Source organism: Protopterus annectens, chromosome 8.part0, assembly GCF_019279795.1.
Source record: "Protopterus annectens isolate FY-2018-M chromosome 8.part0, PAN1.0, whole genome shotgun sequence".
NCBI lineage: Eukaryota > Metazoa > Chordata > Ceratodontiformes > Protopteridae > Protopterus > Protopterus annectens.
This window is the reverse complement of record NC_056741.1, coordinates 988,856,813-988,874,510: the sequence shown is the minus strand read 5'-3', so window position 1 is coordinate 988,874,510 and position 17,698 is coordinate 988,856,813. Positions and strand designations below refer to the sequence as shown.

Genomic DNA, 17,698 nt, shown 5'->3' with positions numbered 1-17,698 from the left:
CGCTCACTATTCAAAACAGAAACATCTTCAGTGTTATCCACTAGGCTAATCCGCTTCACTTTGGATTTAAACAAATTGTTAGAATTTGCAGACTGTTGCTCTGCTCTCGTTATCATTGCCTCACGGCTATTAACCAAAGCCGTTGCCTCTATCTCACTTCCGTTACCGCCTCTGCATGCTAGAGAGCTGAGTGTGGGTGATGGTCTTCTGCAGCCCCTTCGATTGGTGAACAGAAGAGGGATGGTTGAAATGCCCTGTTGCTATTGGTTCTCTTGGCCCTCCGGCTTCTCTCGCCCAAGAGAAGACATTTCAGACATTAAAGTCCTTTAAGTCACATTCAAGTTTCTTCTTCTTGTCGAGAAGCAATCTACGTTCTAATGCAGATACATATGAAAGTATATCTTCATGAAACGCCATATAGTCCCTTTCGCTCATAAGCAATATCATTTCCATCTGCCGGATTGTTATTTCATCACTGGTACCATTCTCTATTTGTACATACTGCTCAATGAGAAGCTTCATGTAAGAGAAGCTGGTGTCAGTATTGAGTTTTTGCCATTTGGTTAAGAGTTCTGGATACAAAGTGCCATAAGTCAGCATTTTTAGGATTCTTAGTCCCCTAGGTACTACATGGAAGCAAAGACACGCCTCCATGTGCTTATGCTGCCATTGCACATTTTTCAGCTTTGTTATAAGATTCTCTATCTTTCGTGTTAGCTGAAGGACATTAATAGTATACTCATAACTATCATTAGAATTCAACAGTTCAGTCTTTTGAAACTGTAGAAGTGCATTGGTTTCATCTTTCAATAAACATTTAAAAGCTTCTGTTATATTTGGAAGCTTATTACCTTCATATGTAGAGTTGGGGTTATAGTCCAGTTCAATAGTAATTTCTTCAGCCATGTCCCTTATAGCTACTAAAACAACAATCCAGTTCAATAAATCCAAAAAACAGCTTCAGGGTAAAGGTACCTTCGGTGTAAGCACAAACTGCAAGTAATCTCCAAAAAATGCTCCAAGTACCACCACGGCTCTCTGAGTTTCAATTCTTTTATTAAGAAAAGCAATCAAAATAGTAAGTGCTTTCGGGTTACATCCAGCCTCTTCTTCAGACATATACTCAATGACATTTCCTAGGCATTTAAATATCAAAAAAGATGCCAGAAAATACTACATTTCTATAACATATCTAAATTAGCCATTAGATGGCAGTAAATATACACTTATTGCCTTTCAGAGAACATTTTTCAGATAAAAAGTTTATAAAAACCTTAACATAAATGATATATATATATATATACATATATATATATATATATATATATATATATATATATATATATATATATATATTATTTCATAAGCTAGGACCTTTCTATTCAAACCATTAAATATAGCAGTAGAATTTTAAAAACTGTATAAAAAATTATTTATAGATTATATATATATATATACACATATATATATATATATATATATATATATATATATAAACTCTTCATATATAGAACACTATTGATAATATATATGCACATGCTTAAAACCATCAATGTGTGTAAACATCTGTATCAATAGATACAGTTCATAGCCTATGTCTCAGTGTTTCAGGGGTCTGTCCCTCACAAATGGTTTGATCAAAACCCTGTCATTCAACCCTTTCCCTCTATCTGACTGCATCCTAATTATCCATTTTGTTTATTCTTTCTCCATATAGTTCATTATATTCCTCAGTCTATTGCTTCTATTAACCAACTCTATCCTCATGAACCTAAACTTATGGTTTAAATCATTATCCAATGTATGTTTGGCCAGTGCATTAGTCTCATCCTCACGATTAATAGCATAGATTTGCTCCCTCACTCTCTCTCTTAGAGTTCAATTTGTCTTGCCTATATAGAAGCTGGTACTCTGGACTTGTCATCAGCATAGTGCCTGAATGTATAAGTCCTACAAGTATCACGGTGTACAAAACTATTGGAACCCATGATATAGGAACATTGATTGCAGTTTCTGCATGGAAAATTCCCTTGCCTACTAGATGTCACCTTACTCCCTTTATTCTCATCAAAACATCAACCCGGAATCCCACCGTATGTGTACAAACAGTTAGTCAGTGTTAACAAACATTCCCTCCACAGGTATACCGGGTAAGAGTATACTGCAGGTAAAGCCGGTTCATGTGTAATGATGACAACAGCCATATCACTGTCCAAAATAAGCCTGTAGGGTAGTGTAGTAAGACTTGTAAGGTATAGATAACAGCACTGACTAGGAAAGTAATGTTGACTACAGGAATATACTACTTGTTAATTGACATCTTTCTCCCCCCCCACACCTTATCTCCAACAATAATCAACATACCCACCCCAACTGGTATGTACAGACTCTGATAATGTCCAATTGTTTGATAAATATTTTAATGGTTCCCAAGCATGTCCCATATTGAACAATTCCAACATTGTTGGCATGGTGCTATCAACGTACCTGCATGCTGTTCTTATTACCACTGTTGTCCCATGTATGCATGTGTTTTGTTTGCTATGCAACTGTCCCGTATCTGGTGTCTGGGTTAATGGGAATATCTATGCATGCTGTTATGCCTAACCCTGGAATGTGTTGACTATTACTGTAGCACCCTTGGGAAGGCCCATCCCAGCGGACCCACCTGTCCCACCTCAGCTGGCTGAGGCACTGGGCAGCAGCATGTCTGGGGCCCAACCCCATACCTCCCTGTCCGTTGGTCCTGCACCACCTTTGCCTCAGGGGATGGGGCCTGTCACCCATCACCAGGTCAGGGTCATGGTGTGTAGAGCGATCAATGAGCAGTTCAGTGATCTTCTATGCCAGCTCGAGGGGCGTGTGTCGCTATTAGAGAGTCAGTCTGGCTATGCAGCTTAGCCCCAGCACAGCCACCTTCGGGGCTGTGAAGGTGCAGTGGTGACTGCCCATGGGTGGGGACCTCAGTCCCACTGTTACAACTAGGGAGCTTGTGGGCTTCCAATATCCCAAAACCCCTCCCAATCAAGGTGTTTACCCCCCACATGTGTCATATACTGCCCCTGTATGTGTCTTGTGTGTCTTGTCTGTTAACCTACCCAGCCTACCTCCCCAAATATACATACTACACCTCCCCAACATCCCACTCTCACCTAAAAAAATGTGCAATCTGTTCCCACAAAAAAGTCTCACCCCATACATAGCTGTCCATTTCGCACACATGTCCACTGGACACATGTAATCCAGTCTAATTGGCATTGCAACTTATTACTGTTGTCCTCACCCATCTCCCAGGGGTTTGAGTGTCCAAATCTACTTCCAAATTCAGTGTATATACACAGCTGTTGCTGTAGAAGAAATGGGCAGCTATGGACCCTCCCTACACCCTTCCTGCACATCCCTAGCTATTTTCCCTACTGTCTTTCCCTCTTTGTGCCCCTTTTTCACCACTTTCCTATCAACCCTTTTTTTTTCTTTTAAAGAAATTAGTGCGAGGGTAAGGGGGAGCGAGCACTTTTAAGAAGCAATAAGTGGGTCTAAGCCCATTTGCATGGGGGTAAGCAATGCCTACACTGGTTAAACAATTTAGAAGCTAACTGAGTATAGGAAACTGTAACTGGAAGTTAGCCGTGCTTACCTCCGCGCAAACATGCACAAACCCGCTTACAACTGCTTTAAAGTGCCTTAATCACTCTGTATGCAACGGCCCATGTTCTGCACAGCAATAAATTAAACAGCCTCTGCAAGTCTTGAACCCAGGACCCTATACAACAAAGACAAAGTGATTTACCACTAAGCCATGCCAGATACACATACCTCTGATGATTTCAAAAACATATCATCCAGCCCAGTCATTAAACAGTACAGAGTATGTAGTCCAACATTTAGATGTATGTGTGTGTGTGTAAATATATTAATATCTAAACAGATACAACATATCTATATATGTAGTGATATATATATATATATATATATATATATATATATATATATATATATATATGAACATATATTCATGTGAATGCCTACATCAGCACATATATATGTCTACACTCATATGTCTACATATACACAGCAAGTTACATATATGTAAGCAGAGATATATCTATGTAGAGTATATACGGACATAGTTATATATATGTAAGCAGATATAGATATCCATATAGGGATATATGGACATACATGTGTAGATATCAATGGGAGATTAACTAAATCATATATGTCCACATGCACCATTAATGGGGTTGAGAGGCCCCAAATGATATACGTCTTGTATGAATAGGTATACCCCCCACAGCCAACACATCCACCCTGCAATACACTAACAAGTGTTGCAGATCCCATAACCAGGTCCTGACATGACATGGGCACAAGATGTTAACAGTACTACATCCCATCTGTATGATGTCAGGCTGGTATTTGTAACATATCATGCAGTACAGTCTGGCTCCCATAGGAAAGGATACATATACACAGACACATATATGCAAAAACAGATATATATATATATCTATATATATATATATATCTATATATATATATATATATATATATATATATATATATACGTGTGTGCATGTATATATACACATATATAGATATACATGTGACTACACATACACACGCAGCGATATGTACAGCAAGATACTTATGTAGTAGGCACCCACAATATGGAACAGCCACTATGCCTACAGTTAACACCCTAACAACTGGACACTGGATGATCCACACATACAAATGACATTCAGTGCCTGTAACATATACCCACATAGAGGTCATATGATAAAACACCACACACAGGTTTGCAGAAATGGAATACCTTTATTTGTGTAGTCTTCTTCTTCTTCTTTCAGCTTTTCCCGGTTAGGGGTCGCCACAGCAGATCACCTGTCCACTCATGATTAGCAGTGGAGTTTTACAGTGTCTAGTTGCCAGCCCGACACCCAACCTTCCACAGAAGGCACACACATGCACACACTCACACCTAGGGCCAATTTAGAGTGTCCAATCCACCTACAGCATGTCTTTGGGATGTAGGAAGAAACTGGAGCACCCAGAGGAAACCCACATGACCACAGGGAGGACATGCAGACTCCACACAGAAGGCACCCCAGCCGAGAAACAAACCGGAGAACATCTTGCTGAGTGGTGGCAATGCTAACCGCTGCACCACCATGGCTGCCCACCTTTATTTGTGTAGTATTACAGATTTATATGCCATGTCACATAGCTGTTCAGACTCTGACATCCATATCAACACAGTAATGCAACTGTGAGCAGTTATACTAATACAGTAGTCTGGAAATGTCCACAACTGTTACTGTCCAGGCCAAGCCCTCCAAATCTTACAATAGTAAAGACAGACTGGGCCACAGGATACCACACAATCAACAGTAAGTGTTGCAGGTGTATAGTCCAGCAGCCTCTATCTACACTCTGTACACAATCACTAGGTGGTAAAGACTTCAGTTGACCAACTGGGATGTAACTGTTGCATAACAAGGCATAACTGACACCATCACAGGCACACTGGCAAACAGAACAGTCTGTATGGCAGGAGGCAGTAGGCCTGCAGTAACCCACTTTATGTAAGTAATGTCAAAATAGGTTCAATGTATGGTACTGTACATCCAGATACCTTAAGGCAGCTCACCCCTGATACCCCCACATTTTGTAGCAGCCTAAGTTATTTATGGTGCATCCCCTCCTGACCCAGTAATACAGGGCCACATACCACTGTTACATACACTTGCCTCTGGAGTGCATATGGGCACACATTCAGTGTGTAGGTGAAGCCCACACATATATGGCCCCAGCCCCACTGCATGTGTGGTGGATATGACAGCAGTGGACTGCTGGCAGGAATGGCAGTGTGGTATAAGTATATGTGCATATGTATCACTATCTGTATATGTGTAGACATATAATGCTCTGTATATGTATATATCTGGGTGTGTATATGCATATCTATATACATGTACACACCCACCTATATATGTTGATATGTACATGTGTAATTATCTATATAGATATCTGGATAATCATATGAAAATATATGTTCACCATATGTCCTGAACATGGGGTGTAGCCCTACCTCAGCCCCTATAGTCCCATCTTCGTAGTGGAAGGGGATGTCAGGCATGTATAGCAGGTATATTAGCAGAGCATTGCTACTGTACTAGGGATTGTCTTCACAGACATGGTGTGTGTGGGAGGTCACATCTGCGATTCACATGTGGCCATTGGCTACTGACAGACATCCTAAGGACATCATAGTACAGTACCACTGCATGCACGTAATGCTACTGTGGACTACAGCAGAGATATTGGCCAATAGATGTGGACATTCTGACACAGTCTGTATAGTTCAGAGGTATACACAGAACCCCTTAATGCAGACATGTGGACCAAGCCTGAGAAAATGGATGTTAACAGCCATGTAGATGGGTATAACACATAATGACTGGTATACATTTACCCCCATAGGTTATGCATTCACACAACCCTGTCTGTCCTGGCACATAATAACTGCTGTTACATAGGTGCCATGGCCACATACTACCCACTAGATATTGACATACATCTGCACAGCATCTCACTGCTCTGTCTGACATACATGACTGTTAAGGGAGTCCTGGCAGCAGTATATCTGGCATGTATCTGAACATCCACACAGCCAAATGAAGCCAGCAACCAAGATGGATCCAATAAAAATATTTAATGTCGAATAAACATCAAAAAAGCTCACAGACCAAAAAAAGCACAGCCTTCTTCAGTGACAAAAAACACAGAGTCAATTAATTCAACTTAAATATTACTAAACTAGGTGCTCTTTTTTCACCTGGATTAAATGAACATTTTTAATTGAACCAATGGGATATGTTTAAACACTATTTAAGTTGAATTAATTGACTCTGTGTTTTTTGTCACTGAAGAAGGCTGTGCTTTTTTGCCAGCCGAAACCGGTCTGTGAGCTTTTTTGATGTTTATTCGACATTAAATATTTTTATTGGATCCATCTTGGTTGCTGCCTTCATTTGGCTGTGTGGATGCTTTTGCTTTAGTTGCCGTGCAACTTTTCTTCATGCAGGAGGATTTGTTTGACATGTATCTGGACATGACATCTCACTGGGTAAGTATACTAAGCTGCTAGGCATGTAGCAAAGCACTGTGTAGGATAAAGGCAGACTGGCTCAATACTGGCCTACATCTCCTATGGGGGAATGCACATGTGCCTGCATATATAGCAGGCTCTACAGGCATGTCACAGCACAGGGTAAGATACACCTGTGTGAAAGTGCTTGACCACATCCAATGTGAACACAGCCACATATGGTAAGCTAGCATAATATTACAGTATATGCACTATCTGTTCAACACCATCCTCATATGTGCCACTCACACACTAACCCGACATATACTGGGCTGCTACACAGTGTGGTCTGATGCCTGTCTGTGGTATGGGAGATGTGTGTGTATTGCCCTACAAACATTTAAGCCAATATGGTAACATACAGTCGAGTAGCATGTAACATCAGATAGGACGGGACCTAGGACGATGGCATCTAGCACAGTCTGTACGCAGGCCAAGGTACATATTAACAATACAGACACTGTTAACATTCACCATAAGTGCACAGACCGCAGTACTGTACAAACAACCACAGACTGTCCAGGTTATGTCATCAGCTATAACCTCTACTGTACATAATGTGTAGCAGTCTGATATCTCACTGGCTTGTTATCAGATATGATGGCACTAATTATGGTATACAGCACATATGCACATCTTAATGCATGACATATGTACAAAGGTTGACAGAGTTGTGGCTGGAAGCACATACACAGGACCAATATTGACATATTGCTGTGATAACATCATGCATTTACTGTTGTAACAGGGTTTTGTCGCAACATATGTCCTATAAGGGATATGAAGTCAGTAACTGTCACAGCTTTCACCATCTGCAGACTGCACTCCTCACACTACCTTCTGCAGTTCACAGATACATGCTCTGTGGGTAACACATGAAACCAAAGGCACCACACATTGCCCAGTCTGCAGATGACCCCACAGATGGGGAGTCCTCATAAACATAGAACTGACATGGCAGGTATTAATACATTTAGGACAGCCATATCCGCACACACCCTGTTTAACCAACATTATTCCGAATGCAGTATAGCAGCACTTACAGTCTGTAGTCAGGTCAGGCACATCCCCCTCCTGTGTGTTTGCCTGTTTCCACAGTGTAAGTTGTCAGAGTTAAATCCCCAATCCATCTAAGATGTTGCTTGCCAAACAACATATCGAGTTTCTGCTCACAGTGACTGAAAAGGCCCAACACCAACAGGATGTTCCTAGATATTGGAGTGTGTTCCAATGCAAGTGGCTATGGGAATGTTACCACAGCTGTTCCACATGCAATCAGCTAGGGGAGGGCTGCAATCCGTGCAGGGACCATCAGGTGATCATGAGCATTACCTAAAATACACATGCTGCTGCCTAAGCAAAGCAGGTGTAGTTCTTCACATCCACCAGTGAGGGAGTGAGAGAGGCAGACAGAGGGAAAGACAAGTCAGGGAGGGGTGGGGGAGTAAAACCTAAGTATGTTTGTATCACACACCTACCAGCACAAGGTATCAAACCCCTAATGACTATGTAGTGCTATCACAGTTCTATGCAGTTATTGGATGCGCCACATATGGTACCTGTTGTGGAGCCCTCAGAACATATATGTGATGGTGAGTGACATCTGCAACAGGGATATGGTAGTTATACAGTAGGTGAAGTACATGTGCCTGTCCAGATGAACAGGTGCCAGCGTCAACACAGCCACACTCTCACAAGGAAGCACACACATTGACACTCTTGGCAGGGCCAGGATTACAACTCATCACTAGTGAGATTGCCACAATACATTATTGTGCAAGTATCACTTGCACCACATGGGTCATACAGAGGTTATATGGGCAAAGGGTATGAGGAGGTGTCTGACATCAGACACCATGCTTCTGTATGCCATTGAGGGTTGTAGTGAATGTGGATGTGATCATACGCATCATACAACACACACACACACGGGGTGCCAGTACTGCATGGGTGTGTGGTGGACGACTGTGCCAGATGGCTATAGAAGGCTAGGTGATGGGTATACCTTGGCATCAGGCCACATGAAAATGGTCTGCATTGTGGCTCATGGCTGTAGTTTCTGCATTTGCTCACACAGGTGGGTATTGTATATGTGACTAGTGCATGGCCAATGTCATGTATGTGTTCCTTAGTCCATGACATGGACGTTGACTGGGATGTGCACACCTCCCACATCCATGTACAGTGACATGTGGAACTGTACCTGGGGTGTCTGGCCCTGTTGTGTACACAGAGTATCATCAGATATGCCAGTCATGGCCACCTGTGGTGGAAAATGGTTATGGACAGCAGGTTTATCCTGCACCTACAGTGAATGCATGCTAATGGCATTCCCTGGTGTCAGTGGCATCTGTCCATATATAGCATGTTTTCAAGCATGGTATGTCCTTTGTGGGTCACATGTGATGGCAGGTGTTCAGTGGGGAACATGGGGAAGGTGCGCTGTCTGTATTGGACAGATGGACAGGGTGCCATGCCCTCTGTAGCCCACTCCATAGTTACTATCAGTGGCCAATGTGCAGTGTACTGCCCACATATTAGCTGTTGCCTAGGCATGTGTGTGTATGAGACATGGATTGAGAGTGTGCTCTGGGTAATACTGGGGTTGCTACATGTAATTGCCTGGCTTTGATATCACATGTATGGGTTTGCACCCCAGCTTCTCAGCTATATTCACATCTGTTATCCGGTGTCTCTCTCACACACACACACACACACACACACACACACACACACACACACACACACACACACATACACACACACACACACACACAAAAAACATCCACAACCGACATGTGTGAGTATAGAACCCCTAACAGAGGTCTATATCACATTACAGTATGGAGCTGTGATAGGACGCACCACAGGGATTACTAGACAACTCTTTCCACAAAGGTGTATTTCCACAATGAATGACATCAGCAGGACTGCCAAAGTAGGACATTTGAAATGTACTGAGTGTGACTAGCCTAAAATGCATTGCTCCCTACACAAACATTGAAACACACACAAAACGTTTAGAAATGCCATGGGTGGGAACAGAACCCTACCAGAGTTCTATATCACACTACAGCAGTACGCAGTTATGGAACATGCTACGGAGACTACTGGACTACAACCTTTCCAGAGGTGCATTTCTAGGTGGATGACATCAGCAGCCTTGCCAAAGTTGAGCATTTGAATTGTAGGGTGTGTGACTACCCTAAAAAGCATTGCTCTTTACACAGACAGAGTCAGACAGACACACACACTTGCCAAGTCTGGGATTAGAACATCTACCTAAATAATTTATCACACTACAGCAGTATGCAGGTATAGGACACACTACAGAGATTACTGGGCTACAACCTTCACAGAGGTGTGCCTCTAGGTGGATGACATCAGCAGCCTTGCCAAAGTAGAGCATTTGAATTGTAGGGAGTGTGACTACCCTAAAAAGCATAGCTCTCTACACAGACAGACACACACACATGCACACTTGCCAAGTCTGGGACTAGAACACCTACCTAACTAATTTATTACACTACTGACATATGCAGTTATAGGACACGCTACAGAGATTACTGGGCTACAACCTTCACAGAGGTGTATTTCTAGGTGGATGACATCAGCAGCCTTGCCAAAGTTGTGCGTTTGAATTTTAGGGAGTGTGACTACCCTAGAAAACATTGCTCTCTACACAGACACACACACACACGTGCCAAGTGTGGGATTATAACACCTACCTAATTTATCACACTACAGCAGTACGCAGTTACAGGACGCGCTATGGAGATTACTGGGCTACTGCTTTCCCAGAGGTATATTTCTAGGTGGATGACATCAGCAACATTGCCAAAGTTGTGCATTTGAATTGTAGGGAGTGTGACTACCCTAAAAAGCATTGCTCTCTACACAGACAGAGTCAGAGAGACACACACACAAACACACACACAGTTTTCATGTCTGGGATTTGAACTCCTACCTAACTATTTTATCACATTACAGCAGAACGAAGTTATGGGACATGCCATGGAGATTACTGGGCTATAACTCTCCCAAAGGTGTATTTCACAGTGGATGACCTCAGCAGGCTTGTCATAGTAGGGCTCTGGGGAGGGCAGTGTGTGTGCATGGGCCATAACCCATTCATCTAGAGGTTGACACGCCACGTGAGCACACACAGGGTCATATTTCAAAGGTGCATGTATACAGTTGCTAGTTGACTACTTCCTTGTACAGTCATGTTGCAAAACTGGCACGTGCACCACATACTCTGTAATGCTGACAGATACCAGTGGTTAGTATCTGCAGTGAGTGACATCTGACCCTCGTGTGGCTGTGGCACTTTGGCTGTGTGCTGGGTGGGACAGGCCTGGATGGCTCCTTGTCACAGTCACCCTCTTCCACACATCTATGTATGTCTACCTTTGGCTTATTATAGTATGTTGTCCTTACATATATGCCAGTATTCCTATCCACTGTTTGTGCATAGCATGAGTGGTGCATACTGAGGAGTGTCAGCACTAACATCTGCGGCTGCCAGATATGTCTGGTCCACTGGTGTATGCAGACATTGCCTTCATGTGTTTCAGTGTGTGAGCATGCCCATTATGAACTTTCAGTATGGTGTTGACTGGCATTGCCTTCATTACTCTGTGTGTGTGGGCATGCCCAGTATGGCCGTCTGTACTGAATGTGTGGATCAGGTCCAGGTAGTTTGTACTGCAGTGCTGACCTTTGTGTTCTACACCTACAAGTAGCATGCTGTCTCTGCAGAGTATTCATCGATCATTTGGCATTGACTTTTACTGCATTTCTGCATAGGATGGGGGGCACACCTGACTATTTCTACATTTCTACACAGGATGGGGGGGCACACCTGACTGTTACTACATGTCTATGTAGGATGGGGGGCACAACTGGCTATTTCTACATTTCTACACAGGATTGAGGGGGCACAACTGACTGTTACTGCATTTCTACGTAGGATGGGGGGCACACCTGACACTTGTACAAATTTGCTAGGACTGTACTGGTATGTGGGTACTCCATTTCATTCTGTAGTCTTACCTATCATGCAGAGTAGAGGCATACCAGTGTATTCATAGGTTCATAGGTTCATAGATTAGTACTAAGCTAACTGCCCTTGTGAGCCATTTTAAGCCTAGCCAATTATCCCTTGTGAGACTCAAACCCTGCACCTTGTGTTTGTAAGGCAAACACCTTAACCATTAGGCCACCCTCCCAACCTATTGGTATTACAGATCTTAGCTTTTAATTACCTACATAGTGTCTGACTTCCTACCATTCAGAACTGGCATCCCACTGCCTGACCTGCTGTAGTCTGTCTGTGTAGGCCTGGGAGGGGGAGGATACCTATAGGCCTCATTCAGATGCCATAGCACAATCTTTGTTTGTGTTTGTCTACACCTGTCGTGCTGGCTGTGACTGTTGTTGGGTATGTGGACCCCTCCTGACTGGCATGTGTGAGTCACTTACCTTGTGGGTGTCTCAGTATTGAGGGTGGTGCTGCAGGGCTGCCTATGTCGGATGCACATAGTACACTCCCCACACATGGTTAAGCACAGGTAGTGTAATGTTTGGCATCCCTTTTACTGTATGTGAGAGTCAGAGAGAGGTGTTAGTCCCTGGGTCCCTCCTGTGTCAGTGTATGTGCTATGCATTGCCTCTTTGCAAAGGCCAGGGCATACTGGGCATGCCTCCTTTTGCCTACTGGAGCAGGCTCAGGTTGTTCCTCCTCCAAGTAACTCTGTGCCTGTGCAGGCCTTGGCAGTGGTGGGGGGCTGTGTGGCCCTGCCCGGTGCTGTTCCTGCTGCAGCTGTTTTTGCAGGATCATATTGTGTAGCATGGGACATACAAGGACAATTTGGGTACATGCAGCTGGAGAGTACTGCAAGGCTCCACCGGATGTGTCCAGGCACTGGAACCATGACTTGAGCATCCCAAACACACACTCTACTATAATTCTGGTCTGTGCGTGTGCCTCATTATGGAGTTTTTGTTTGGGTGTGTGTGCATTTCTGATGGGTGTCATCAGCCACGGCTCCAGTGCGTATCCAGCATCCCCCACTAGGTGACTGTCAGGGATGTCCCCATTGGCAAATCTCTGGTACAGCTGTGTCAGATGCCAGATGTGGGAATCATGATAGCTTCCAGGTCAGCCAGTACACACATTCATTATTATGCCCTGGGCATCGCACACGACCTGGCAGTTGATAGAGGGGAAGCCCTTGCAGTTGATGTAGACCATACCCTGCTCACCGGGTGGTGCGTTGATGTGTATGTGCATGCAGTCTATAGCACCCACTACCTTAGGGTATTCTGCTATTTGGTAGAACAGTTGCATATTGCTGGCCAACGCCTCACGGGTGATGGGGAAATATACGTGTTCACCAACATGAGCTGACAAGGCATCCAGGAACTGGTGGATTACCCTGAATGCTGATGCCTGTGAGATCCCCATCATATCCCCAGTTGGCCTTTGGAAGGTACCTGTAGCTAGTATTTGTAGGCCTGCACATACCTTGGTATCCACTGGGATGGGTTCCCCTCTGTTAGTTCTGTGTGTCAGGCATGGCTGGCACAGCTCAACAGTTTGCTGTAGGAGGTCCCTGTCCACCCTATAGCGTTCCACTATCTCCAGCTCATGTAGCCCATGGTAGGTTACGCTGGGTCTGTACACTCTTCTCCATCTCCTCACTGTGGGTTGGTCAACAGCATTCACATCCTCTCCACCCACAGCCTCTTCCACAAGTTGTTGTATGATAGCTATTGCAGCCCCTATCATTTTGCTGTTGTGAGTGTTAAAGGTTCCCCGCCTGTTTACACCGGTGATGTAGAGTGTGGGAAAATCCAGAGGGGAAGGTGTTTGCATAGTTTATAGTAGTGTTCTGGGCTGGGCTAGTCTGCTGCCTGTGTAATTGGCTGATTCTGATACATTTTACCTGCCAGCTAAGCTAGTTCTCCTTGATTACCTTCCTACTGCTGTTTTCCCTTCCCATTGCCTTCCTGTTTAAGCCTGGGTGCGTGCCGCGCAAACACAGTGCTCAAATGTGCACAGTGCTGCTATTTCCTGGTTTAACTTCTTTTTTCTTCCTGTAAAACCCGGAGCACGGTGCGAACACCCACTTAGGCTTTGTAAAGATTGCTAAGCAGGTTTAGACACACCCTCTAAGCTAGGAGCACACTCAAGCCACAGGGCTCCAGTCCGCTTACAGTATGCCTGACACCCCCCCCCCCCATGATGTCACCTAACTCCTTAGCTTGCACCAAGCTATTCCTACTCTTACACTGTTGGGACATGGCTCACATGCTGGGGAAAACTGGGATTCACTATCCTTCCCCTCATTTGCATAGGGTTGCCTGCTAATGCATAGTTACATGTGTCACACTGAGCCTCCCCCCTTAGCAATCACTACTCACTGGCCATGTTGTCTTCTGCCTGCCATTGACTTGCATGGCAGAATACTGATTTTAGTTAGAATGCTAAATTTAGGTTTATTTTGTTATTTTCCCCCCGATCCAGTTTGCACGCCACTGCCCTATGCTTAAATAGCTGAGATCGGCAACAAAAATGTTGATTTTTGTAATGTTTGCAATGCCAATAGCCTTATATTTGGCCATTGTAATGCTTAGTACATGATATGCAGCCTTTATTTGGAGCTGTCACAGCTCCGTTTTGGATTTTGCAGAAATGTACTCGGTTACTACCGAGTACATTTCTGCAGATAGCACTAGTCCTGCACGGATGGCTGCAAGCTTCCTGGATTGCAAAATCACCTAATTTGCATGGATTTCTCCTGCAAATGGGGTGATTTGTATACAATGGCTTCGTCCATGCAGGATTAGTGCAGGAGCGCTCGTGCACGCCCCTACAGGCTGTTCCTGGATCACACGGCAGACATATTTGCCTGCTTAAGCTCCTGCACCGATCTTGCAGCAAGCTTTAGAGAATCCAGGGGAATGTGTTCATAACCATACTTTAAGAAATATGAGTTATTATTATATTACTGAGCATCTATAGTAAATTAAAAGTATTGTGGGATATCAAGAGAAAGCTAACATCATTGCTGACAAATTTACTACTAATATGTGACCTCTTTCTGGTATAGATGCAGAAATATAAAAGTTTGTGTATATGTAAGGTTATAAGGCATACCACATTTTTACAATAGTATTAGTTTCTGGCTATACAATAAGGGGAAATGTTAACCATTTTCTCAATTTGAAGTTGAAATCTAAGTGGACAAATATGCTGTATATTCTAAAGGTCTAGCCTAGAATGGCTTCTGACATCTTCTTATATTTTTTCAGAACTATATTAAAATGTGCATAATATGTCCATTTTTTGCCAGTTATGAGTTCAAATGCAAACATTATCACCATTTGAGGATCTATGTGTACTAAACATGTTCTATGTTTACAGTTTGTGTGGCTATTACAGTTCTAGAGTTATGCACATTTGTTTGTTGTAGATTTTTTTTAATAGCTCAGGGTGCAACACTGTTTCTTAACAGGAATGAATGGTCAGTATTCATTAACTCCTGAAGAGAATTTAAATTATTATTTAAATTGCAGACCATTCTGATACTTACAAGTAGAGGCACTGTAGAGCTGTAATGAACTGTTTCCTCCCGTGTTTGACATGATGCAGGTAATGTTCACATCAAAATCCATTTTTCCCATTAAAATACTTGCATATTTTTTCCATGAGATGACAGATGAAACACTGAAGTCTTGATCAGTCCTTGCAATGTTCTGATCTCCAACTGTCCAAATGGCTGCAGGCAAAGGATATGCACTGACCAAACATTTGCAGGTCACATTTCCTTCAAAGAAGGTACAGTTTGATTCAGGTAAGATAGCAGATATATCTATGGGAAAAGAAAGAAAATGCATTAAATACAAATATATAGATGGGCAGTAATATACATCACTGATGGTGAAACAGATATATATCCCAGAGAATCCATTTATTATGCAACAGACGTCCTCTGTATGTTAAGCTCCCTGACTCCTTTCAAGTGTAACTTGGGTGAATGGCTTAGTAATTGTAAATGCATTCCAGGTATGGCCCCTTAAACACTCATTGAAAGGGGTAAAAAATAGATATTAATCAGTCATGTCAATGGGTACCTATGGTTCTGAATATTGTATCTGGGCTACAAATGGCCCTTTGGATCAGTAGCCAAGTATTAACCTATGAACCTATGAATTTATGAAACAGCACATAAGAACTCCTTATGATAATCACAAGGTAAATACCCATGTTCAAAAAAGTAAACCATTAACATTTTTAAGATTAAAAGTAAAACTATGAAAGAACTAAAAGATTCTCTTCTTGATGGAGTTTGATTGGGTAGAATAAGTTCTTGATTGCAATACATGAATGAATAATGACTCTTAAGATATTTAAATCCCTTTCAGGCATCCTATCACAGGGAAACTATACAGGTTTAGTAATTGCTTATTTCTGGAAAAAAATGAAGTAAATCAAAGTGCTTGACTGGTAATTATTGTAACCAGTATGTTTTGTGATTTTGTAGTACAATTGCCACCATGTTTTAAACTTGTTTGATTAACAAAACATAAATTAATATGTTTATGTATGGAGTCAGTGTTAGCATATGTTTTTCTTTGTTGTATAACATACTTCATTATGAATATATGATTGGTGAATCCATTGTTATGGCCCATGTCTGTTACTGGTGTATTTACTTATTTTTTGCTTTTAAGATGTATTTCTATTTCATATCTTGGTCTGATGTTGCTGAAACACTTGCTTATTTTGGGAGGAGGTGTGACATAGAGGGTTTAGTAGTATATTCCTAGGGTAAAAAAAGAATTGTCACAGTCTAGTATACAGGGATGTACAAAAAGGGCAATTCTTAACCATTGCAAAATTACTGAGACAGAGAATAATCCAGTTTGCTAATGATTTTCTAAGTAGTGCTTATAGCATTTTCCAGGTTCTTTAAACATTTATGATCATTAGTACTGCAAACTATAGATTGTGATGAAGTCCTTATGGTTCAGCCGGAAATATTTATTCCTGGCACCAGTCAATAAAGTTTTTGACCATGTTGCACTTGGCTTGTTTTTAAATGAAACAAGTTATTATGTTTATATTATCATGGGAGTAGCAATAAATTGTGGAGAAATGGATGTTCTGTTATGGAACCTGGAACAAAGAAATTACCACCATCATTTCTTCTATAGAAGCAACTCAACTCACAGCAGCTCTGTAAGTAGCTAAGGCTGCCGCCTGCAGCTTTAATGTCATAACAATATGCACAGAGCTCAAATATTTGTTTTCTTCAGCATTAAAAGCATCAAGAAATATTGAATATAAATTTCTGTGTAAGTTCATCTGTTAATTGCTTCCTACAGGACAATAACTATGCAACCTCTGAACATCCTTCTTTCTTAGAAACAGTTTATTTTAGGTTTTCCTTTCATGGCACATATCATTCTTTGGCTTCTTTGGTTTGAACAGACTCCACCATACTTGCCTTTCAGGTAATAAAGCTTTTTTAGTCT

The 17,698-nt window shown here is 42.3% G+C and overlaps 1 protein-coding gene across 1 annotated transcript in view; it reads right to left on the bottom strand.

The window, feature by feature from the left end:
- LOC122809190 (myelin-associated glycoprotein-like) overlaps positions 1–17,698 on the bottom strand; it is a gene marked incomplete in the record, with an annotated part of 1,534,034 nt that overhangs the window by 331,761 nt on the left and 1,184,575 nt on the right. The window contains 1 exon segment of the mRNA XM_044080498.1: positions 15,754–16,032. Coding sequence (XP_043936433.1) covers positions 15,754–16,032 — 279 coding nt within the window.